The sequence below is a fragment of the Artemia sp. Qi Xiang Cuo genome, chromosome 3 (assembly GCF_049724085.1).
Source record: "Artemia sp. Qi Xiang Cuo chromosome 3, ASM4972408v1, whole genome shotgun sequence".
Lineage (NCBI taxonomy): Eukaryota > Metazoa > Arthropoda > Branchiopoda > Anostraca > Artemiidae > Artemia > Artemia sp. Qi Xiang Cuo.
Window position 1 is genome coordinate 60,556,750 of NC_142796.1, and position 25,788 is coordinate 60,582,537.

Below are 25,788 nucleotides of genomic sequence, written 5' to 3' on the forward strand. Positions count from 1 at the left end.
ATCCCCATTGCTAGCAGGGCAGTGGAACGTCACAGAGCTGTTTAAGGGCTCATTTGAAAATATATTTCGGTACTGGTGCATTATATTATACACACGAAAGAAGTCAAGTTTGGTTAATGCTAATGAAATGAAATAGGATGAATATATAATAGTTTAGAAAAAAATGGGGCTATATATTTGCACATTAATGGGGGGGGGGTAAAGCATAACATATATTAAATACGTAACCTAACCTATCCTAGGTACCTTTTTCCCTCCTAAACCCCAAAAAACAATCGTTTGAATATTGAAAAACCACACTTTGCCATCAATTTATCTATCAAATCACCCGTTGTCTGCTAATGAAATAGCCGTTTGACGGGTTTCGTGTCTGATACAGTCTGGTTTCCTTGATACAGTCTATAGCGGTGTGTACGTTATTGTGCACTCGTACCGAAATTTCTATATCTAGTGCCTTTTGTAATTAGCTAAAAATAATATTATAATAAAATACAATCACACAGTTCGTGGTAACGAACTGTAAGTAAGGAACGACCCGGCTCAATAGTAATCTAAACTCTAAAAATGGAATTTTGATACCAATAAATATATCAAATGAATTGGCTTTTTATGCTGATTTCAAATATACAAGTTTCATTAAGTTTACTCTTACCCGTCAAAGGTTACGAGCCTGAGAAAATTTGCCTGATTTATAAAAAAAGGGGGAAACATCCCTTAAAAGTCATAGAATCCTAATGAAAATCACACTATGAGATTCAACGTATCAGAGAACCCTACTGCGGAGGTTTCAAGCTCCTATCTGCAAAAATGTGGAATTTTGTATTTTTTGCCAGGAGAAAGATCACAGATGCGTGTTTATTTGTTTGTTTTTTTTCCCCAGGGGTAATCGTATCGATCCATTGGTCCTAGAATATTGGGATAGGGCTCATTTGGACGGAAATTGAAAGTTCTAGTGCCCTTTTTAAGTGAACAAAAAAATAGAAAGGCAACTAGGCCACCTCTCGCGCCCTTTTTTCTCAAAATCGTCCGATCAAAATTTTGAAAAAGCCATTTTGTTGAGCATAGTTAAAAGGCTGAATAACTATGCCTTTGGAGATATCATGTCCCCCCCCCCCATAGCCCCCGGGGAAAGGTCTTTAAGTTAAAAAAAATCTGCCTATTGTTTACATATGGTATTTGTTATTGGGAAGTATGCATATATTTTTCGGGTGGGGAAGGGGAGATTTTCTGCTGGTGGAATTTTCCACAGGAATAATTTTCCATGGGGAGGGAAGTTTCAAATTTTTCAGGCGAAATTTTACACACTGGGAATTTACCAGGATTCCTATACGAAATTCTTCTTGTGTCTTTCTTTCTCTTTGCCGACTCAATTTTACGCGTGGAGATGTTAAGGGTAATTGTCGGGGGTAAATTTTCACCAAGATTAAATTGTCTTGAGCAGTGATTCTCAAACTTATTTAGAAACTGTACCCCTTTTTACCCACAAAAGATTTTAAGTATTCCTTCTCAGTTACTGGTACTAAGTAAACTATAGCTAAAATATAAATAAAATTGCCAGTCCTAGAGTTAAAGGGTTGTTTTTTTGTTGTTGTTGTTGTCCGGCCGCGTAACCACTGAAAAATTTTGCATACCCCCAAGGGGTACGCGTACCACAGTTTGAGAACCACTAGTCTAAAGAATAAATCCGTGGGGACGAGGGATTTTTCCGTGGATGTGTAGTCATATTTCCTGGCATTATTTAAAAAACGATCAGAATTAAATAAAAAAAACAAGTTTTTTTCAACTTAAAGTAAGGAGCACCATTAAAACGAATAGAAATTATTGCGTATATGAGGTGGGTTGCTCCTCTTAAACATCTCGCTCTTTTGAATTTGTTCCTTAAAACACGACTCCTGAAAAACGATGTCTGTTTAATTAGAACAATGATAAGCTTTTTTTAAAAGTACTAAAAAACTAAAAAATTACGAAAAGAAAAAAAGGAAACAGCAGAGCAACTGATTTTACTTGTTGCTAAACAAGGGGGACTGTAATTCTACAGGTGAAATTTTCGGTTACGAAAATCCGAGTGGTGCAGTTTTTATTTTGACGTAACACCATTTTTTCAGGGAGGGGGACTTTTTTGAAATTCCCATAAATTTGTTTTCGTAATAAACTTGAATCCGTAAAAAGATGAATTCAAATGATAATTACCATTCTTGAATCAGCTTAAAATGGCGATTCTTCCTCACTCAGGATTTTTTTCGAAAAACGTTTTTAAATTTTTGGTTACTATGGACAAAGGTTTGTTCATTACTAGGATACCCCAAAGAGGGCAAAATTAGTGCTGCTGGGTTTTGACTGTTCACAAGACTGTTATGCGTCTACATAACAGTATACAACACATGCATAATAAGGATTTGTGTTATCAGGAGGGGAGATGACTCCACAATTTTTCTATCTGATCCACTAGAACATTCTGCACTATAAGCTCCTATGGAACTTATAATCTATATACATATAAGTAGCGAAGTATACTATGTTCTCGTGGGTTATCAAAATGGCATATCTGCAATATTTTGGGAACAGCTTAGTTTGTCAAATTAAAACTTTAAGGGAGTGTTGGCATGGGGGGGGGGCCAAGCGGACTTGAATTATAACTTGGAGGAGAAGGTAGAGGAAAATGAAAAGACACTGATCTGATTCTAAATTAACAATCAGCTCTATTAAGTCAAAAATATTTAGACTCAACCCGAAGAGAGACTTCGTCCTCCCTAAGATTCCGCTCCCTGTTGTAAATGAGGTGAAAATCCTGTTGTGAATGAGGTGTGATTTTCTCACATTATGGCTATTTACAACTCATATTAACAGTTTGACCCGTAAAGATAGCGCATCTTTAAAAGCGCTTTCAAAAATGCTTCACCACATGGGCGCGACACCCACAGTCTTTTTAGGGCAGAATAAGGGCCATGTCCTGTCTTGGACCATTCCACATTAAGAACCGTCTATTTGATGCATGAACTGGAGTCAGCCCTGACACAACCTTAAACTCCAAAGTCAAGAACTCCAGTTGGGTGACCTAACCCTGAGATTTTGCATAATGCTACTGTCTAACACTGCTCATCCTGACATTTTATCCTCGGAAGCCGAAAAAAAACAGTCTTACGAGCCAGATGCAAAAACTTGTACCTACAAGTACTCGAGCAAATCACCAGCATACAAGAACTCTTTCTTGTCCTTTTCTGCATCATTGCACAATAGTGCGTAATAACATGCTTTGCAGTAAAACATATAAACTCACCATTTAGTTGTATCTGTTTGTGCAAATATATTTTCTCTCTCTCTCTCATTCTTCCTCCCTTGGCAGTTTTTGCAAACACACTTTTTAATTCCCAGTTACCATGAGCGGTTCACTCTTTACTAGGTTACAGCCACAGTTACATAAAATTTTTCCAACAGTCTTTAAAAGGTGAAGGTAAAGCACGCGGGCATATTTTAAAGAAGTCCTACTAAACTATTTAGGGCTGTTTTTTAAACTGGGGGATTAACAGCTCCAGCATAGAGAATTAGACCATGAAGGAGCCGGTATTTTTACTAGAATCTGCGTTCCCTGGCAATTGCACGCTCTTTGGGAAAAACCGATGTTTTTTTGGCACAAAAAAGCAAAAAACGCCTCGTTTGCTGTGGTTTGTCAAGGCTGGGGCTTAAAACTCCCTGTTTATGGTCTTAAGCCGTGAACAATAAACTTGCTATCAGATAATTTTTATTCTCTGGCATTTTACCCTGTTTGGATAAAGATAGTATTTAGCAACATGAAATAGCAGAAAATGCCAGTTTACTGTAACAACATTTCATCTTTCTTTTTAAATATGCCTACTGAGACTCACTATGTAAAGATCGACCAGGCTTTTTTTTCATTTTTTTCTCAACCACTTCGTATCGTACGGATATTTTAAGAAATTTAAGAGGGGTTTATTTGATTTGAAACTAAAAGTTCTAGTGCCTTTTTAAGAGTCGAAAGTGACAAGATTGAAATAGAACATAATTTTTGGAAAAAAACTGCATTTTCTGGTACAACACTAGGGAATGGAAATTCTAAGACAGCCAATCGATTTTTATGGTCACTTGGAGGTTTACAGTCCTCACCTTTAAACAGTTTTCTTTTACAAGTAACTATATATCTAGAGCTGATCCTAGGGCTGTGGTTGCTTTAAGCTGCGTATTGCCTAATGCTAGGCCTAAAAATAGATAAAATTCGTAATTATAGGTCACTAATCAGCAAGCACAGAAAAATTAATTTGCATAATTCCTACTTAAATTGAGAAAAACTAAAAAATAGGAGAAGCAGAATAATTTGAGCAAGCTAATAAATATAATCGGGTAAAAGTCGTGGAAAAAATAGAAATAAATTGCTAAGGGTATAATCCGGCACTTCGCCTCATTTTCGGAAAACTTTGGCAAGAAAGAAACATTAATACGGCGGTGCTGATCTCCGTCTCAAGGCCCTTCAGCCAGGAAGTACAACAAGGGGGATGAGGGCCAGCCATCCTGTGCTGTCGCACACCTTTTTTATTGCTTAAAGTACAGCTGAACAAAGAACTGTCATCAAAAACAGAATACTACTAAGAAAATAAGAATGCCCTGAAACTGAAAGTCGTGGCCAGATTCAAAAACGATTTTAAAATCTCCAACTTGAATCAAAAGAAAGAATACGTGTACACGAATTTATTACATGTATTGCGAAAAAATACGTGCAAAGTATTAAAGAGACGCTGATTACCGGAAAAATTGCAGGAAAAGCTGTTCTGCTAGAGGTACTCAAAATAGGCTCCGAAACTCATATGAACTTGTTTTTGTAATAAACTTTACATTAAGAATAGCTGAAACGTCAGTTACCATTTATCAATCACCTTCAAATGATAATTCTTCCTCACTAGACAGCTTTTTTTCAAAATACCTTTTTAAACTTCTGGTTACAATAGGCCATGAATTGCTCTTCCCTAGGCAGCAGCCAAAGTTCCGACCATGCAGATGCACTATTTTGATAACATTGATAGATATGGTTTCAATTACAACCAATTTCAATTACCTTGCTACTTAACCCTGAAGTATGAATATTGAATAATTCTTATTTAACTTCTTTTTTTTTATTGGTACGATAATATCTTCTAGTTAAAAAAAAATACAGTCTTTCTTATTAAAATCAGTTTTCCTCGAATATACAAAATTTTAAAAATAGAGCTTTTAATTGGTGAAGTTTTAAATTTTGTTGTTGGAGATTTGATGTCTTTTGCTGTTGTTTCGTGAAAGAACATTTCACCAGAACATGACAACAAAATACACAAGTTTGAAAGTTTACACAAAGCTTTAAGGCTTAAATGTTAAACAACTTTTCTGTTATCAATTTTTAGCAAAATCAATTCTCTTATGTATAGTTAAACCCAACCTCTGGGCTAATTTTGGGACATATCTCACACTCAGTATTTCACCAGATTGAATCCACATATGATAATATGGTTGTTACAAGGAAAAGCTTTATTGAAGATATTGCATAATATTGCACCTATTCACTTTTACGAAATTACATTAGGCTTTACGCTCCCTGTGGCAACTCTCACCAAATGACAACATGGCCATTTCATTGAACTAATTAATTTCATATCTATCCATTCGTCAACCCAGAATTATGATATCACTGAGACTCTCCCTTAGAGAACGATCCAAACTTGATTAAAAGAGAAAATTTTCCTATTTTTGTAAGTTTCGGACGAATTTTCGAAGTGTTTTTAATTCAAACAATATAGGCTTCATCTAGCAAATTTTTTATATGTATTTTGTTGGATGAATCAAGATGAGTCTCAATTATCAAAGGGCAGAGTAAATATGTTGTCTTTCGTGGACGAGTCAAAACCTTAGGATGGCAGAAAAACCTTGCACAGGGAACATACTCTTAAGTTACAATGTCTATTTTAGGCCAAAACTAGGCGAAAATCACTGCTAAAATGTCTAACAATTACATTTTTGGCCTCTATCTTTGACATCATGGATCCTTCTACGCATGGGCTCGAAACCTCAAATTTATGGTCTTGGGCCAAGAATAATCAATAGGCTATCTAGGACTTACTATTCTCTGCCATTTTGATCCTGTTTGGACAAAAAATGATATTTGGTGGCACAAAATAGCAGAAAATACAATTTCGCTGTAGCAGCATCTCTTTTGCCTTTCAAAATGTGCCCAGTGAGATACTAAAGATGTTGTCTTACATGGAAGAATCAAAACCATAGGGTGCCAGAAACACCTTGCACAGGGAGTATAACCTTAAGCTACAATGTCTATTTTAGGCTAAACTTAGGCAAAAATCCCAGCTAAAATATCTAAACTATATTTTTTGTCTCGATTTTTGACACCATGGATCCTTCTACGCATAGGCTCGAAACCTCCAGTTTATGGCCTTAGCCCATAAATAGTAAATAGGCTATCTGAAAATTTCTATTCTTTTCCATTTTGACCCTGTTTGGACAAAGAATGGCCACTGTTTCTAACACCATGGATCTTTTTGTGCATGGTTAAGCCTGATCTTTGGGCAAATTTCTTTTCGCAAATTTCACACTCAAAAGGTTTTTCACCAGAATGAATTCTCATATGATTAGTTAAGTGGTCACTACGGTAAAAGCTTTTTATACAGACCTTACACTGATAGACCTGCTCCTTAGTATGAGTTACCATGTGCTTAGTTAGATCTGACATACCAACAAAACTCTTCATACACACTTGACATATAATTGATTTATCGCCTCTGTGTCTTCGCAAATGAATAGTCAATTGCGATTTTTGAGCAAAATCTTTCTTGCAAATTTCACACTCGTAAGATTTTTCCCCTGTGTGAGTTTTCAAATGATCAGACAGATGACCTTTACAACGAAATCTTTTTCCACATAAAGCACACTCGTACGCCCGTTCGTTGCTATGAATTCGCTTGTGTTTACTTAAATTTGACATTTGAGAAAAACTCCTCTTGCAAACATTGCATTCGTATGGTTTTTCGCCACTATGAAACCTCATGTGATTAGATAGTTGCGCATTTGTTATAAAGGCTTTTTGGCATAATTCACACTGGTATGCTTTGTCACCAGTATGTGTTTTCAAATGATTTGCCAGAAAGTTCTTGTTTTTAAGGATCTTTCCACATACCTCACAAAGACATGACTCTTCACTATCATGCTTTGTTAAGTGCTTAGCTAATGTCGAGCTTCGATAAAAACTTTTCTTACATTTGTGTCGCTTTTCACGACTGGACATATCCTTGTAAAGATGTAAATTTGACCTTGTTGTACAGCATTTTTTGGAGCGGTGTTTATCAGACGGATTTTTCAAGCACAGAAGGTGCTTTTTCCCAGTTACTCCAGGGGTGCTTGCCTCAAAAGTGGGTGCTTGTAAAATATTTTCTCGCAATTTTGGCACTTTTTCCGTTTCACTTGGTTCTTTCTCTTGAACAATGACCAGGGTTTCATTTGTCAGCATCTCCTTTTTAACTTCATCATAAGAATTTATTGTGCAAACCCCAAGTGGGTCCATTTCTTCTTTTAAATTAATATTCTCACAGTCAGTTGTACACCCCATTTTACTTTCTTTGGCAAATTTATTATTGTATAACAGCGACTCAATTCGTGTGCCTAGAACAAGATAGGAAAGTTAGACTTAGTCGTTCCATGGAACTATTCTGTTATTACTAAATTTTATTTATAATTCTCTCAAGTGAAGGTGTATTTTAGATTTGAAAACACTTTTGATTCTCTTAAATATGAGATTCTTCTTACAAGACTTTAACATATAAGGATAAAATAAAATTTACTTTACTGATTTAGGTCTCATCTAAATATTAGCTGCATGTTCCTCAGTTTATTAACAATTAATTTAGTTTGCTAAAATATTGCTAGAATACAACAAAGAAATAATTTAAAACAGCTTCTTTTTCCCTAAAAAGTACAAATTTGAAAATTTTCTTGTATTTTAAATGGAGCAGTTAAACAAGTATCTCAACACTGTTATAAAATTTTAATACTTCTAGTTTCACAAGAGACAGTTTTATACTTCTAGTTTCAAGCCTTGCCTATCCTTCTGAGATCCTTCATCCTTCACTTTTTAAAAATATTCTTTTAAAGCAAGGCCATCTATTAAATACTGGCTTACCTGTTGTGTGTTCCTGCCATCTTTTAAGAAAGGAGATTCAAGAAAAATTCCAACAGGCTAAATTCATCCATACAGAAAATTCCACCTTAGAAAAAAATATCCCCGCAGAAGATTCTCCCCTTCTTTGCAGAAGATTCCCCCTGTATATTAATAAAAACTGCATTTTTAAATTTAAAAATATTTGAGAAGTTTCAACTGAAAATACTCCTTCAGCCATTCTCCTCCTGACTCCCCCATGGAAAATTCTTCCCCGGAAAATACCCCCCCCCCAAAAGAAAAGAAATCTCATAGAAAGGGAATTTGCCAGAGTTCCTAAGCGAAAATCTTTTTATTTGTTTTACTTTCGCTTTACCGACTCAAGTTTACATGTGGATATATTAAGGGGAATTGTCTGGGGAAATATTAACCGGGTTGGAATTGTCTAGAGTATCTTCTCGTAGGTGGAGGGGATTTTCCACAAGAGAAATTCTCCGTGGGGGAGCTTTCCATAGGATAAATTCTCCACAGGGAATTTTCTGGGGGAGTGCCTTTCTACTAGGGGGCGGAGAGATATTTGTGGGAACAATTTTCCATTCCAGAATGATTTTTAAAACAATCAGAAATTAGTCTTTTCAAGCGGAAGTGGGCTAAGAAAAAATTTTCAGCCAGAATTGTCTGCAAGAAATTTCCCTGGGGTAATTTTTAGCTAATATGGAATTGTCTGGGGGAAATACCCCAGGTGGGGGGTATTTTATGTGGGAAGAACTTTACATGGAGATATTTTCCGTGAGGGGAAGGAATTTTTTATCAAGGGGAAGCTAGATTCCCAGGCATTATTTAATAACAATCCGAAATTAAAAAAGCAAGTTTCTTCAACTGAAGAGCAACATCAAAATTTGAAACGAAGAGAAATTATTACGTATGTGAGGGGGGTTTACCCCTCCATAATACCTTGCTCTTTATGCTACTTAGTGATATTGTTAACTAATCATTTTCTTTGATTTATGAAGTGGGAAAATAGCTCTAGAATTTACAATATCGACATTTCTTGAAACTATTTAATAGGCGTGCGATTATTTGAACAATTCATTTATTAATATCAACAATAACAGGATGTCATTATTTGTTTTGTTTATTACAGTTTTACAGCAAAGAAAAACAATTTCATGTATTTATGATTTCAGCTCTGAGAGACATTACTTTGCTTGCTTTTTTGTGTTACCAATGATGCTTTTTTGTGGCTCTTACTGATATCAAACAGTTTGTGGTAACCAACTGTAAGTAAGGAGTGACATGGCTCAATTGTAACCGAAACTCTACAAAAAAGGAATTTCGCTACCAATAGATATATCAAAAGAATTGGTCTATTACGCTGATTTCAAACATATATGAAGACAATACCATAAGATACAGCATATTAGAGAACACTACTCTATAGGTTTCAAGCTCCAACCTTCAAAAATGTGGAAGTTTGTGTTTTTTTCAGAAGAAAGATCATGGGTGCGTTTGCTTTTCAGGGGTGATTGTATCAACCCAGTAGTCCTAGAATATTGGGAGAGGACTCATTTGAATAGAGATTAAAAATTATATTGTCCTTTTTAAGTAACCAAATAATTGGAGGGCAAATAGGCCCCCTTCCACGCCCCTTTTTCACAAAAATCATCCGATCAAAACTTGAGAAAGCCATTTTGTTCAGCATAGTTGTAAGGCCCAATAAATATGTTTTTGGAGATAACATGACCCACCATAGTCCCTAGGGAAGGGTCTTTAAGTTGTAAAATTTGCCCATTGTAAACGTATAATATTTGTTTTGGGGAAGTATGCATACATTTTTCAGGTGGGAGGAGGACAAAATTCTGATGGGAAGATTTTCCATGGAGAGGGATGTTTCCAGGGGGCAAATTTTTCAGGTGAAATTTTAAATTGGGGGAATATACCAGAATTCCTATTTGAAATTCTTTTTATATGTCTTGCTTTCTCTTTGCCTAATCAATTTTACACGTGGAGTTATTAAGGGTAATTGTCCGGGGTAAATTTTCACCAGGATTTAATTGTCTAAAGGATGTTCCCGTGGGGAGGGGGATTTTTTCGTGGAATTCGAGCCAGATTTCTTGGCACTATTTAAAAAACGATCAGAAATTAAACAAAACAAACAAGTTTTTTTCAACAGAAAGTAAGGAGCAGCATTAGAACTTAAAACAAACAAAAAATTTACATACATGAAGGGGGTTGCCCTCTCCTCAACACCTCGCTCTTTATGCTAAAGCTTGAACTTTGTCCAAATTCTTTAAGAACGACTCCTGAAACACAAGAGTCGTTTAATTAGAACAATATGAAGTTTTTTTAATAATAATAAATTGCTTTAGCGTGAACAGCGTGGTGTTGAGGAGGGGACACCCCCTTCATATGCAGAATATTTTCTGTTTGTTGTAAGTTTTAATGATGCTCCTTATTTTTAGTTAAAAAAACCTTCTTTTTTTGTTTAATAATCAACTCAATAATAGAGTTGATTCTTGGCCGAGTAAAAAAAAAAAATCAACTGAAGGTAAGGAAGAACCTAAAAATTTAAAACAAACAGAAATTGTCACGTATATGAGGGGATTGCCCCCTCCTCAATACCTCACTCTTTACTCTGAAGTTTCACTTTTTGTTCCAATTATTTAAGAATGACTACTGAAACAAAAAGGTATTGTTGTAAAATTAATGCAATAAAATTGGTACAAAAAGGAAAAATTGAAATATAGGGAATATAGGAAATATAGAGTAAAATTGCTGTTTTAGAGTTGCCCTGTAGCTAGAAGACCAGTTGAGATTTTTTTTTTGTCTGTTATTTTTTCAGCCTTTAATAAACATCTTTAACGATTTTCCTAGGCTTAAAAGGGTAATACCCTTCCTCTATTTTGAAAACCAATAGGTAGAAATTTTCTTAACAAAAATAAATTCAAGTTTTATTGAAATACTATTTAATTTAGGGCACATGAATTGGATTAACACTCTTTTTATTTATTTATAATAAATAAGCTTTGATTTGCCAAGGTCAAAGACAGGGGCTAATTTGGGCCCAATTCCCTTACACTTCAAATTTTTAGACACTCCCTAATCAAATTATCTAGCTTTTTTTTAGAATCGTCCTCTCACTTCCCAGAAAAAAAAACACATTTATGACTATCAATTTTGTTTCTTTTATGATTTAACCTCTGCAAACACACTCATTCATCAGTAGTAAAAGAACGCCGAGTGGGTCCCCTTCCATTTTATTCCGCTTCGATCTCGGCGTGGGCGTTAAAATAAAAAATACTTTATTGTAGTGACAATAGACGGCTTCATTTCTGCCATTGACATTTGTTTTACCATGGATTTTTTTTTCTTACCACCTAATGTGTCCGTTGCAATACTATCCTATACACCTCTAAAAAAGCCAAGTAAAATAAATGATTTGTAGAAAACACCAACCGTGCCTTGGGGCTAAAAGGCAGTCTGACTCAACAAAGCGTATCAAAACATTAAAGTGTATTAAACTAGAAGTTGTTTAAAGTTTTAAATATTGGAATATTACCTAAAATAAAATTGCGTGCAGTTAGAGATAATCTACAGTCTTTAACCACACACATAATTTTATTTCAGTTAATATTCCGACATTTAGACATTTCATGCTGAAGAGAAGGAAATTTGAACCAAAAAAAGCTACATGTGTTCTAAGCTTAAGACTGGGTAACATTGCCTCAGACACACGGGCCAAATGATATTTCTCTCTGAAACCTTTTTTAGTAGAAAGACTACTTAGACTGTTAATTAAAAGAGAACAATTTTACCATGTTAACTACAAGACGCCATAAAATATATAAACTACTGGTAAAATAGGTAAACTACCGATTTTACAGGGGTCTGTAAAATTACGGTAAAATAACCAATTTTACCGTTTACAACACTACACAAGGGCCATATAATTAGAATAATATACTTTTTTTTTAATTCAAAAAAAACTTCAGCATAAAGAGCAAGGTATTGAGGAGGGGGCAACTCCCTCATATGTGTAACAGGTTCTGTTTGTTTTAAATTTTAATTTTCCTCCTTACATTTCTCTCATTTAATGTTCCTCTTAGTTGAAAAAACTGTTTTTTATTTAGTTTTTGATTGTTCTTAAATAATGCCAGAAAATCTGGCTCCCCTTTCATGCAAAATTCCCTTCTCCCATGGAAAGATCCTCCCACATAGCCCCCCCCCCAAAAAAAAAGTTCTGTATACTTTCCAATAGCCAATCCTATGTGTAATCTATGGGTAAAGTTCATACTTTGCAGCCCTTCCCCTGGAGACTGTGGGGGGGGGGGGGTTCAAATAATCCTCAAAGACATAGTTATTAGATCTTTCAACTAGACCCCGGCGCCGCGCTGGCGGATCGACCAAATGCCGCCAACGAGAGGCCCGGTTGACCGCCACCAAAGTGTCGCAACGCCACCGGCAAGCCGCCGCTGCAGAGGCGGCGGCATTTGGCTGACTTTGAATTAATTTTGCGGCAATTCTTTATTGCATCAACCGCAAAGTTGGAGCTTTTCTTTCTTGTGTGGTTTAGTATTGCGATTTTCCTGATTAGAAATCAAGCAGGGCTTGGACTAACCCTGAATTTTCGGGTATTGCCCCGAAAATTTATGCGTCATCTCGAAAAAAAATTTGGTTCCCCGAATCCCCGAAAATCATCCAATCATGGTGCCACCCCTAGCGATTTATCACCAGTGACTTTCCCTGCCAAATATTACTTTGCATACCATAATTCTTCATTACTCTCTTGTTCGTTAATTTTCGTCTCTTTTGTTACTTTGCATAAAACCCAGACAGATGGAATTGCAATATACACAGTTCTTCATATGTTGACAAAAAAAGTACTGTCTTTATGAAACGAGATTTAATCATTTCGAATGCAATTTCCGAATTGCTATTTCTTACATCATTTGTAGCCAAGAACTTTATGTTTAAGTTGAATAGAACGCATTCACTACTATACAGCTTCAGTTGGATTTTGAAATTGATAGTCAACAGATCGTTTCTACAGCTGAATCACAAATTTGCAGAATTTGGTTTTCTTTTGCTGTTTTTAGATAAGATTTTCTTAATTTTTAATACACAATTGTTGAACCCAAGATAGATTAAAGAAAATACAATCTTCTTTCTGAAAAACTTTCATCTCTCTCCCCCCCCCCAAAAAAAAACAACCCTTCTATTGAGACAAAATTTAGCTACAGACTAAGCTATGTACAAGGTTGGGAATTAAACACCGAAACGGAAGTTACCCCAAAAATATGATTCATAAAAATTGTAAATTATTGCCTATGGGGGGGATAGGGGGCTTTCATTTTTAAATGATAATACCTCATTTTCTTTATTGCAAGCAGGGATGCCAAAAAGACAATTGTTTTTTTTTTCATTTAAAGTGGAGACGGAAGAAAAATGATATCAAATTCCGTGGGAAACCACTGAAATATTTTGATAGACCCAGGGTCCTCCATTGGGACTTGTTCATTGTCTTGGGTATTTTGCAATTTCTCATAGGCTTCTGGCCTAATTTGGCTTTTGTGTGTGCTCCCTTTTAATTAGATTTTTTGGATCTTATTGAATGCCATGGCGAATCTATGACTCAGTTTTCCAATAATTTGAGGTATATCTGAATAATTTTGACATTTTTGTTGTTGTCATTGTACCGTTTTTCTCATACCCTCATTTTTTTTTTCAAGGAACACTAAGCTATTTAACGGTATTTCGCGTGTTTGTTTGAACCATATAGTGACCTAATTAATTATTAAGTAAATTATTTTTTCAAGGTAAAGCTGAGACGGTATCCTATCAAGGTGGTATCCAGAGGGGGGGGGGGGGGTAGGAAGGTATTACATTTAAATGATATCTCGAATTTTTTTTTTATTGAAAGCAGGGATGCCAAAAAGTTATTTTTTTTTAGTTTAAAGGAGAGACGGTATCCTATCATGGCTGGTATCCAGAAGGGGGAGGGGGCATAGGGAGTTATTATATTTAAGTGATAGTACCTTGAATTTTTTTATTGAAAGCAGGGATGCCAAAAAATATTTTTTTTTTATTCAAAGTAGAGAAGGTATTCTATCATGCTGGTATCCAGAGGGGGTGGGGGTAGGGAGGAATTATATTTAAATGATAATATCTCAATTTTATTTATTTTTTAAATCAATGATGCCAAAAATTTAATTATTTTTTTTAATTTAAAGCAGAGACGGTATCCTATCAAGGTGGTATCCAGAGGGGGGGTAGGGAAGTATTATATTAAATGATAATATCTTGAAATTTTTTTATTGCAAGCAGGGATGCCAAAAAATCAATTAAATTTTTTAATTTAAAGCAGAGACGGATCTCTGGCTGCTTTAAAAAATACAAAAGGGAGTGTGAAGGGAGGTGAGAGACTTTAACAAGAATATGACAGTTTGGTACTAGGCGGAGTATCCTATAAAAGTGTACTGTCAATGAGTAGAGAAAGTAAATTTGTAAATTTAAGCTGTGATTTGAGAAAGACTGATGAAAACATTAATGTTTGCAGTCAACATTGATTGCGCGAGCGGCACGCCGCCACTGCTGTTTTTGGCCCCGCCGGCACCGGTCTTCCCTCATCGGCGCGGCTCCGGTGTCTACTTTCAATTATGTTGAACAAAATGACTATCTCAAAATTTTGATCAGGCAACTTTGGCAAAAAAGAGGCATGGGAAGGGACTAGCTGCCCTCCACTATTGTTGGTCACTTAAAAAAGGGCATAATAACTTTTGATTTCCATCCAAATGAGCCATCTCCCAATCTTCTAAGATCACTGGTTTCATACAATCACCCCTGGAAAAAATAAATAAATAAACATGCATCTGTGATATTTCTTCTAGCAAAAAATACAAAATTCTACATTTTTGTATATAGCAGCTTCAAACTTCTACAATAGAGTGTCTGATATGTTGAACCTGCGGGTGTGATTTTCATTAAGATCACTTAATGTTTTGAGTGTTTCCCTTTTCTCAACATTGGACAATTTTTTTTCATGCTCATAACTTTTGATGGGTAACATTAAACTTGATGAATTATATATATTTTGAGCAAGCATCAAAATTTGATTCTTTTGATGTATCTATTGTTATCAAGACTCTGATTCTTCAAGTTTCAGTTAATACTGAGCTACATCACTCCTTAGTTATAGTTTGTTATCACAAACTGTTTGATAAACTTGTCCTTTGCCCTACATTTATATAAATTACCTAATCAATTTACTTTAATAATGAGCAGAGCTCCAGCATTTTTAACGGGGAGGGCAAGAGGAGGTCCACATTCAGGGAGTCGGGAGCATGGGATATTTTTCAGGGGAAAAGAGTTTTTTCAAGATGTCTGAACTTATGTAGGGACTTATGTAGGGAATTTATTTTATAATGGATGCTGAACACCCAATGGAAAAAAAATGTAAAGGTGGTATGTGCCTGCCCTATGTCTTCAATAACACATTTTACCTCCATTGGGGTTTGCCGTCCCCTCAGTGACACAGGCCTTTTTTCTTTTGGATTATGGCTGACCAGTAAAAGTTGGTCAGACCTTTATAATTCTAATAACCTTGATGACAAAATTTTGATTTTTCACAAAAAACTAATTGATTCCTACTCATTATGTTTCCCAGAAAAAAAATCAGAAAATACTCCAGTGATAAACCTTACATAAACAATCACATAAAAATGTTAATCCGCACGAAAATAAGCTTATTTAACAGGGGTAATTTAGCTGAAGCAAATAAGTTAAGAAAGGAATTAAAAAGTCAAATTAGAAAAGCTGCCCAAGCCTACTATAAAAATAAAATTAAATACTTGCAGCATGATAAACCAAAGAATTGGTACTCTGAAATCAAAAAACTTACCAACAAGAGTCAAGAAACATCTAAATTTTTATATAAATGAACCTCCAAAGACCACAACTTATGACCTCAATAAGTTTCTGGCTTCTATTGTCTAGAGTCTCTCATCACTATCTTACGCACTTCCAGATATTCCTGATCCTTTTTCACTCCAACATATTTCTCCACTTGATGTTGTAAAAAAAATTGAAAAATTAAAACGATCAAGCATTTGCCCTTTAGATATTCCTGTTCCTCTGATTAAAGCTTTCAGTGATTACCTCTCAAAACCCATCCACCCTGTTTAATGAAATTACCAAATATGGACAGTTCCCTCAATTTTGGAAACATGGCTTTATTACCCCAATCAAAAATAAAAATGGGAAGCCTGGCTTTGATGGCATTCATCCTATTACCCTCACCTCAATTTTTTTAAAATTGTATGAAAGTTTTCTCGCAGACTGGCTTAAGATGAAAGTCCTCCCCCTTATTGATCTTAGACAGTTTGGTAATGTCAAATCCGCGTCAACCTCTCATTACATCATCCATCTTGTTGATTCTATGGGTAAATTACTTAAAAACTTAACACTTCGCTTAATCTGATCTCAATTGATCATCAAAAAGCTGTCAATTTGATTAACCAAAATTTACTCATAGATAAACATATAAAGGAATTCCACATTGAAACTGTCCTTGTTAAGCTCGTTGCCTCTTTTCTCTCTAATAGATCTCAAGCAGTTAAATCTCTAAATTGTTTCTCAGATTATCTCCCCATATTTAATGGCATTCCTCAGGGGACTATTCTAGGCCCTCTCCTTTTTTCTCTTATGATTAACAGCCTTTCAACCCTTTATGACAATAGGTGGAAATTTTTCGATGACTTGACAGTTTTAGAGATATGTCATAAAAACATGTTTAGCAACCCAATGGGCATACTCCAAGATATTGGCTGTGAGGCGTCTTCCCTTGACATGACAGTTAACCCTTCTAAATCCGCAATACTCTCAGTAACTTTCCTTAAATTCCCTCCCTTTTTTCTTGCTCCTCTGTCACATCTCTTAAACTCCTTGGTGTTACAATTTCTTCCAATTTGAAATGGGATGCCCATATAAATAATATCCTATGACAAGAAAACTCCTCGCTTTCCCTCCTTAAACTTTTAAATAAATTTAGTTGCCCCCAATCACATTTACTACATGCATACATTTCTTTTGTGTGTCCCATATTAGAGTATGCTTGTCCTGTGTGGCACCCTGGCCTCTCAACTGAAGCAACACAAAAAATTGAAAATGTCCAAAAGAGAGCTCTAAGAATTAATTTTAAAGAGGGCAAGATACCGTATTTGCATTTGTTAAATATTTCAAAACTAGAGACCCTCGAGAGACGAAGAAATAATTTGTGCCTCCGTTTTGCAAAAAAAGCCATAACAAACCCTCGGACGGCAAGTATTTTCCCCAAACGTCACTCCCCATCCAGATTATGGCCACCTTGAGCTATTTCTGAGCCCATCCCTGTTTCGTCCCCAATTCGCTGCGTTACTTCGAGATACGAAAGAACTTTTGTCCCCTTTTTTACAGAAAAATGAATAAAATGGCCCAATAGTTTCTTTTTCCCCCTTTTTTTTTCCCACGCTTCTTCTTGACCAGTTTTTATTTTTAACTCTTTTATTGACTTACTGTAGTTGGATTATTGACACTTTCTTAGTGTCCCTTTTAATTTATGTCTCGCTCTCTTTTTGTGTATATTCGCTTATTCCCCCCCCCCCTTCCTTTTTTTATGTCCGTTCTAATTCTTTTTCCGATTCGTATTTGTGTAAGTTTAGTTTGACCAGTTTTTATCTTTTTAACTTTTCAATTGACTTTTTACAGTTTTAATTATTGACTGTTAAATGATTGTTCATAATGATTTTTCTATTCCGTTGTTGTTTTTTGCATTTTTGCCAGTTTTAGTGCAACCATTTATAATGTCGACTACGAAGTCCAAATTCGGCCCTTTGTGGGCTTGTGATAGTGATCTTTTTGAAATAAATATCTTACCTTATCTTAAAGACACTACTTGGATAATTTCAAAACCTTAAATAATACATAAGAAACAACAGACAGAGGTCAAACAAACATAAAATTAAGAACTGGTGCTCAGCTTTTACAAAAATTGTCAGCAATGAGTTGCTGCAAATGACAGTAGTGTAGTGTAAAGAAGCTTTTGGGTGGGCGATGGTGAATTTCATATGAGCTTGGCTTTCTGCCAGCTTCACTGTTAATATTAAACTGCCTATCCCCCTTCCAATTCCCTTGACTCTCACGTCCAGCAGACGAGAATAAATTTTTGCAGTTGAACTACACACTATTCCAACAGCCCTGTATTGCTTCATTGAGTTGCAGATGGTTTGCAAATGGCATTGTAGCTAACCAAAAACGACACCCTTTGAATCACCATTGATGAAACCTTATACAGGAAAAATTACAAACTCCCTTGTTGAATAAGAAGGAAAATTGCTTTTTTTGCATGGCCAGTGCTGATTTGTCCTCTCTTTGTTTTCTTTGTCCCTGTTGGGGTACTGGAACATCATAGAGGTTTGAGAGCTCATTTAAAAGTTAATTCTTATATTTTATCATTTTTATCAGTTTGACTTGATAAAGCTGTCAAAAAGCGCCATATGGTACTCTAACAGTGCAATTTGTGTGAAAGTTCTATTTGGCCCTCAAAAGTGGCCTTTTGTTTGTTGTTTTTTTATTTTTTAAAAATGAAAATAACAAAAAAAAGCATCTAGTCCAACTAAAAAAACTCAAAAGATAAATTTCCCCAGGAAAATAACCCCAACCCCTGCAGAAACTGGAAAATTACCTCCCCCTTTGAGTCCTTGTTAAAAAAAAAGAAAAACTAAATTTAGAAAGCTTACACAAAAGTTTTTCTTGCATGAGTCAGGCTATGGGGGTGGGGGGAGGTACACTGAATATTGTTTTTATGTCTTAAATTCTCTTTGCCAACCAAAGCATGGTCTGTGTCCCAATTATCTCAGAACAACTCCTGAAAAACAGGGGCCAATTTATTAGAATTAATTAAAAACACTTTTTTCACAAAATAAGTTTTTTGAAGAAAAGTAAAGAGCTCCATTAAAACAAAAATGAGCCTAAATAAAATCAAATAATCTACCAAGCGTGAAACTATCACAAATCAGCATTGATAAATAAGTGAAACCCAAAATGAACAGAAATTACAATAAATAGCTGAGTCAAACTCAAAACAAGCAGAAATTAACATGAGTTGGGCTCAAAACCTCTATGCCTTCCCAAGGCCAGAACATAATTTGCACTATACTGAAAAAAATATGAATGTTTTTACTTTTATAACTTTAATAAATCAAATAGTATTAACATTTTAATTACTAAATATTAGTATATGTATATTAAACTGACAATGTACATTCATTTGTATTTTTTTCAGTAAAGTGCAAATGATGTTCTGACCTAATTTCCTAATTGACCTAATTTCCAGAACTTTCTACTATGTTGAACAAACTGGCAATCTGAAAATTTTGATTGGATGTGTTTGGGGGAATGGTGGGCGTGAGCGGGGGGTTAGTTACCCTCTAATCACTTTTGACTATTAAAAACGGCACTAGCCTTCTCAATTTCTAATTGAATGAGCCCCTTTTGAAGCTTTTACAACAATGCTATCTATAAAAACCTTATATGCCGCCAGGAAATAACTTACAACCTTTGCCCTGGGGGATCTGGGGGTTTGTCATCCCCAAATACATAATTTCTAGAACTTTCAACTACTTTGAACAAAATGACTATCTCTAAACTTTGATTGAATATGTTTGGGGAAATGGTGGGCGTGAGAGGGAGGTTAATTACTCTCCACTCACTTTCAACTATTAAAAAGGGCACTAGCCCTTTCAATTCAGTCAAATGAGCCCTTTTTGAAATTTCTACAACAACTTTCTATATAGACCTTATATGCACCCAGGGCATAACTTACAACCCTTGCACTAAGGGCTCAGAGGGGGTTATCATTCTAAAAGACCTAATTTCAAGAACTTTCAACTACATTGAACAAAATATACATCTCAAAATTTTGATTGGAAGTGTTTGGGGAAATGGTGGGCATGAAAGGGGAGTTAGTTGCCCTTCAATCACTTTCAACTGTTAAAAAGGGCACTAGCCCTTTCAATTTCAAATTGAATGAGCCCTCTTTGAAGTTTCTACAACATTGCTTTCTACAAAAACCTTATATGCCCCCAGGGCATAACTTACAACCCTTGTCCTGAGAGCTGTGGGGGGGGGGTTGTCATCCTTAAAGACCTAATTTACAGAACTTTCAACTACGTTGAACAAAATGGCTATCTGAAAATTTTTATTGGATGGCTCTGAACGTATGGTGAATGGGAGAGGGCGGTTAGGTACCCTCAAGTCACATTTAACTATAGAAAAGACCTCTGGCCATTTCAATTCTCAATCCAAGGAGCAACGTTTGAAGTTTTTATTAAATCGATGTCTATCAAAACCTCGTATGCTCCCACGGTATAATTGAAAACCGTTGCGCTGAAGACTGTGGGGGGGGGGAGTGTCCTGCTCAAAGGTATAATTTCTGGAGCTTTCAACTGCGTGGGCTGTGGGGGAGTGTCCTCCTCAAAAACATAATTTCTATCTGGAAATTAACTATGCTGAACAAAATGGCTATCTCAAAATTTTGATTGGGTGTGTTTTGGGAAATGGTGGGCATGGAAGGGGTGTTAGTTTCCTTCCAATTACTTTTTGACTATTAAGAAGGGCACAAGCCACTCCAATTTCCAAATGAATGAGTAATTTTTGAAGTTTCTATGACAACTTCTTCAATACAAAGTGCACTGATCTAAAGAAAAAAAAATAATACATTGTGCCAACATTGGTCTTATATGCCCCCAGGGCATAACTTATAACCCTTGCCCCGAGGGTTGTGGGGGAGTGTCCTCCTCAAAACCTAATTTCTACTTGGAAATCAACTAGGCTGAACAAAATGGATATCTCAAAATTTTGATTGGATGTGTTTGGGGAAATGGTGGGTGTGGAAGGTGTGTTAGTTGCCTTCCAATCACTTTTGACTATTCAAAAGTGCACAAGCCACTCAAATTTCCAATCAAATGAGACCTTTTCGAAGTTTCTATAACCATTCCTTTGATACAAAGTCCACTGGCCTAAAGAAAAAAAAATAATACATTGTGCCAACATTGTTTGTTACTTAGGCAGCACGATTGCACTGCCTATGATAGGAAGTTTTTTTTAAAAGTGCTTGATGCTTTTTTTTGTGAAGAGTAAGATATTGAGGAGGGGACAAACCCTTCATACATTTCAGTTCATTTTTTGAATTTTAATGTTGTTCCTTATTTTCAGTTGAAAAAACTGAAAGTAATTCAGACCTGTCATGCATGTAATCTTTGGAGTGCTATAAAAAAGTAAAAGATAATGACAGTAGCTTGGCGAAATTTCCCAGGATATAATTTGGGCCCTGAATTCATTCCAAAGATGTATTTGCCTAAATCAGCTACTTTCCAAGCTAGGACAATGTCCATCAACTACAAATTTACCAGAAGACTTGCATAAATTCAAACATAAAAAAAAACAAGATTTTCTGCCTTGTAGTCAACCAATTGTAAAAGACCTAGTCCCAACTATCAGCACCAACTTGGAGTAACAATCCATCAGGGATTGCAAAAGTTCAGTGCTGTAATTGGTAAAATAAACAAAGGTATTGATGCACCATTCCTACTCTCCATAAAGAAACATTATAACATTCTGAAAACTAGGCCAGCTTCAAACATTCTAAAATACTTAAGAATATTATTCCTTCAGAAGTATCAATATACTTTACCCCCTCCCCCCTTAAAGGCCAAATATATAGGCCTATTTCAAATTATATGTAGGCCTATGTAGTGAGTTTTCTATAGATGACTCATTTCTTCAAACGTGTTTAACAGTAACAAACTAGTAAATTCAGCACATAGAGAATTGTTTTGTTATAGTCCATATATAGCACTAGCAAAACAAGGAATGGTAAAAACACAAAAGTTGCAATTGGGGCATATCACAATTTTGATATGACCTGGCCCAGCCCTTATAATAAAACCATACCATTAGATTCCTTATTTCATGCTCTTTATCAACATACTAGTCATTAGTCAGACAATACATCCCCCCCCCTTATGGACCCATATATAACCCTATAAATATAGCTGATTATTTCTATTATTTGTTCTATAGTAAACAAGTTATGTATGAATGTGTTGAATATCAGACAAAAAAAAAATTAGATCAGTATAAAATGTGAATAATAATGGAAGGGAACATGATTGCCTTAACTTAAATCAGACTTTCCAGTAGTAAGGACATGATCTAAAGATGACAGTCAATGATGATGAAGACTCTGCTTGTCAGCAACATCCTATATTATGAGCCAAACCTTCCCGCACTAATCCCTGTCAACTTCAGACTTGAAGGCTTCACCAGTAGAAGACATAACAACATTCTAGCTGAAAGATTTCCATAGGCTGGCTATGCAATGGGAGAAAGTTTTTCTTGCAGCCTGGTATTAATGCACTTTTGGTGGAGCTTCAGAGGGTTGCTTTTAGTCCAGTCTATCTGAAATAGGTTTGGGATGATATTCTGGTCCCAGAATAAACTGAACACCAATAGTACATCCCCTTGCCAATGTCTATTTGATATAGATGGTAGTCTATTTTGATGCTTTGGAGTTGGGTAGAATATGAGAGAAGTTGAAAAACATTTACAAATTTAGTTGATGGGGTAAATTTTAAAATAGCAGTTCAAGATTTCCTATTTTTTTGTTTCAGCAGGAATCCTTTTGGAGAGCCACTTCTCTAATTAATTGCCAAATGGAATCCAGTGGAGTTTCTACCTTGTCCCTATGGTTGTTAAGGAATTTTGTATAGGCTATATTCACTGTTTATTGGCACTCCTTAAACAATGATGTTAGAGTTGTCTATGATTTAACAAAAATTAGTTAACTGACAAGTCTAGTTATTTTGCTTTTAGCATTGTATTTGCCAGAGAGTGAACTGAGAAAGTTCACCAGGCTTTTGCAATTATAATAGAAAGTTTGGCAGGACATTCAAAGCTACTATAACATGAGCTTTACAAGAAATTGGGAACAGATCACTCAGGGAAATGAGGCCTGAAACAGTCAAAACAATGAAGTAGGGTGAAATCATTAAGACTAATGCCAGAATCACATACATAGGATTTCCTCTCAAAAAAGGAAAAGACCAAGATTTGTTCTTCTAAAAAGGTTTTATAGGTAAATATTGAGCAGTTAACATAAATGACCAAAAAATAAAGTGAACTTACCACTTGATGCCTTTTTTAATTATCTATAATATCTAATTACACCTTTTTTAATTAATATAATAGTTTTTTTGTCATAATCAACTCTATCCTAACTTTACCCAAATATATACCCCATATCAAATATTTTCTATACATTTATTGATTCTTGATCTTCTCATGTCAATTCAATTTACAGGGGAAATTAAAGTAAGAGAAAAGGTATCACCTTTGAGCATCTATAAAGAGCTTAAAATTGATTTTGCAACAGAAACAATGATTATAGGCCTATTCAGAGAAAGCATAAAAAAGGCATCAACTATTTTCACTTTATTTGTAGCTCATTTGTGTGAACTGCTTAATATTTACTGTTTTATATTCAGCTGTTAAATATCACCTGTAAAAAATGACAGCAAAACACTCATTAATTGTACATGATGCAAAATTTGCCAGACTGTTAAAGTTGAGAAGATCTTGAAGACAATCCATGTTGAAGTAGCTTTTCAATTTATGCTCTTAATAAAAATGATAGGTCTCTAGATTGTTAAGTATTTCAGAACCTAATATAGAGGCTTAAGGCCCAAAACTAGCTTAAGATAGCCTATAGTCTAGAGTATGTATAAAATGCATAGCATTAAATATAGGCCATTAAAAAAAGTGAATATAAACACAATCTATGAGCAAATAATATAGCCCCAGGCAAGGCTGTACCCAGTATTTTTTTTTCAGAGGGGGTTTTACTCAAAGATTTTTTTTGGAGGGGGGGGGTACACACAAAAAACATCAAAAAACACATACAAAATTTGTTTATATCCATTTCTGTTATGTTTTTACTGTATAAATTTAGAATGATGGTCCCTGGTAAGGAGGCATGTTAAGAAAACAATTCTTACTTTTAAATATTTATAATGGTCCTAGTTCTCATATTATCCAAGGGGAGAACCTTCATCATCAAGTCTTTTCTCTTTTTCCCTTCTGTTTCCAACTTAAAAGAAAAAAAATACAATTTTAGCCAAGCTATATTTGCAATGTGTAAATCTTTTGAAATTGCTGCTATAAAAATTGTTTATTATAGATAGCATTCATCCCAGTGGATGAATAATCCACTGGTGGATGAATAATCCACCAGGATTCCAAAAAAATACAAACCTAACCTAACTGAACCAAACCTAACCTAACAATATTTTGTTGATATTTATAGCAATATTTTGTATTTTCACCACTGCTTTATCTGCATCCCAGTGGATTATTCATCCAAAGATGGAGTATTTGCCCATTGAGATGAATGCTATGTATAAGTACAATTTATAGGAGCAATTTTAAGATTTAGGCATTGCATTGAGAGCCTGGAAAAAATTGTAATTTTTTTCTTTTGAGTTGGAAAAAGAAGGGAAAAAGAGAAAAGACCTGATGATAAAGGTTCTCCCCTTGGATAATAAGCAAGCTAGGGTTATTATACATATTTTAAAGTAAGAATTGTTTTCTTAACATGTCTCCTTATCAGAGGCCACAATTCTAAATTTATAGTGTTTTTACAAGTCAAAAAAAAATTTCGGTGGGGTTAAAACCTCCTGCCTCTGGGTACAGCCTTGACCTCAGGATATGTACAAAGAGTTGGTCATTTGGTTGTAGCATATGTATAGGCTATTATAAGGCCTGTTTTTAAGCACTAAGATCTTACATCTTTCTGCAAAGATTATCGTTTTTTAACTCATCTTTGTTCTAAGATCTTACAGTTCACTGATGTTGGCAAAAAGTGTGAAGACCACCACTGTTTTGCCATATAGAACAATGATGAGAGAACTTTGATGATCTACTCATCATTGTTGTCAGACCGCTGATCAGAGCAGAATGATGAAAGACGTTTGCACAAAAACGACCAAAGATTTAAGATCTTTGTTCAAAGATTTCAATTTTAAGCGTTTGCTTACAAAAGATTTAAGATATTAGCACATTGATGAGTGAAAAAACGCCCCTATAATGTTTTCAAGTAAAACATAGTAGTAATTCCTTCCACTATGTGGGAATGCAAAAACAGGACGTACACAAAAGCAAACTTAGGTAAGATAAGAAAAATATTGATATAGGATATACTGCCAATTTCCCATCCAGCAAGGTGGAATTTCAAAATTCATCGCACGTAGGCATGGTTGCCAGGTTTTAGCATAACGATAGTCCAAACAGGTGCAAATACTAGCCCAAAGTAATCCAAAAATAGCGGACACTATTATAACTCTATTTGGCAGATTCTGCAAATCTGCCATCTTGCAGATATTGCAACGTCGAAGGTTGCAGTATCTGCAAACTGACAATACAGAGCCAGAAAAGAAGTATCCATTGAAATAAAATTTGTAGATTGGTGGTGCAGATTTGCAGAATCTGCTAAATGGAGACTGTCTTTTAAGCCCTATTATAGCGCTGTTATGGTTAAAACCAAAAAGAAATACAAT

The 25,788-nt window shown here is 35.3% G+C and overlaps 1 protein-coding gene across 10 annotated transcripts; it reads right to left on the reverse strand.

Annotated features, from left to right (window-relative positions):
- Positions 1 to 4,385: 4,385 nt before the first annotated feature.
- Positions 4,386 to 25,459, reverse strand: LOC148954362 (uncharacterized). 10 transcript variants are annotated; one of them, XM_089087059.1, is made up of 4 exons: positions 18,916 to 19,030; positions 14,918 to 14,983; positions 10,366 to 10,446; positions 4,386 to 7,650 (listed from the first exon to the last, which is right to left on the reverse strand). In XM_089087059.1, exons 2-4 carry the CDS (start codon positions 14,928 to 14,930, stop codon positions 6,467 to 6,469), a joined length of 1,278 nt encoding a protein of 425 aa, XP_088943185.1. In that variant the 5' UTR covers positions 14,931 to 14,983; positions 18,916 to 19,030; the 3' UTR covers positions 4,386 to 6,466. The 10 variants fall into 10 exon arrangements, with proteins under 10 accessions (XP_088943185.1, XP_088943189.1, XP_088943187.1 ...); XM_089087063.1 differs by lacking the exons at positions 10,366 to 10,446; positions 18,916 to 19,030 and adding an exon at positions 25,433 to 25,454; XM_089087061.1 differs by lacking the exons at positions 10,366 to 10,446; positions 18,916 to 19,030 and adding an exon at positions 25,384 to 25,452.
- Between the last annotated feature and the right edge of the window lie 329 nt (positions 25,460 to 25,788).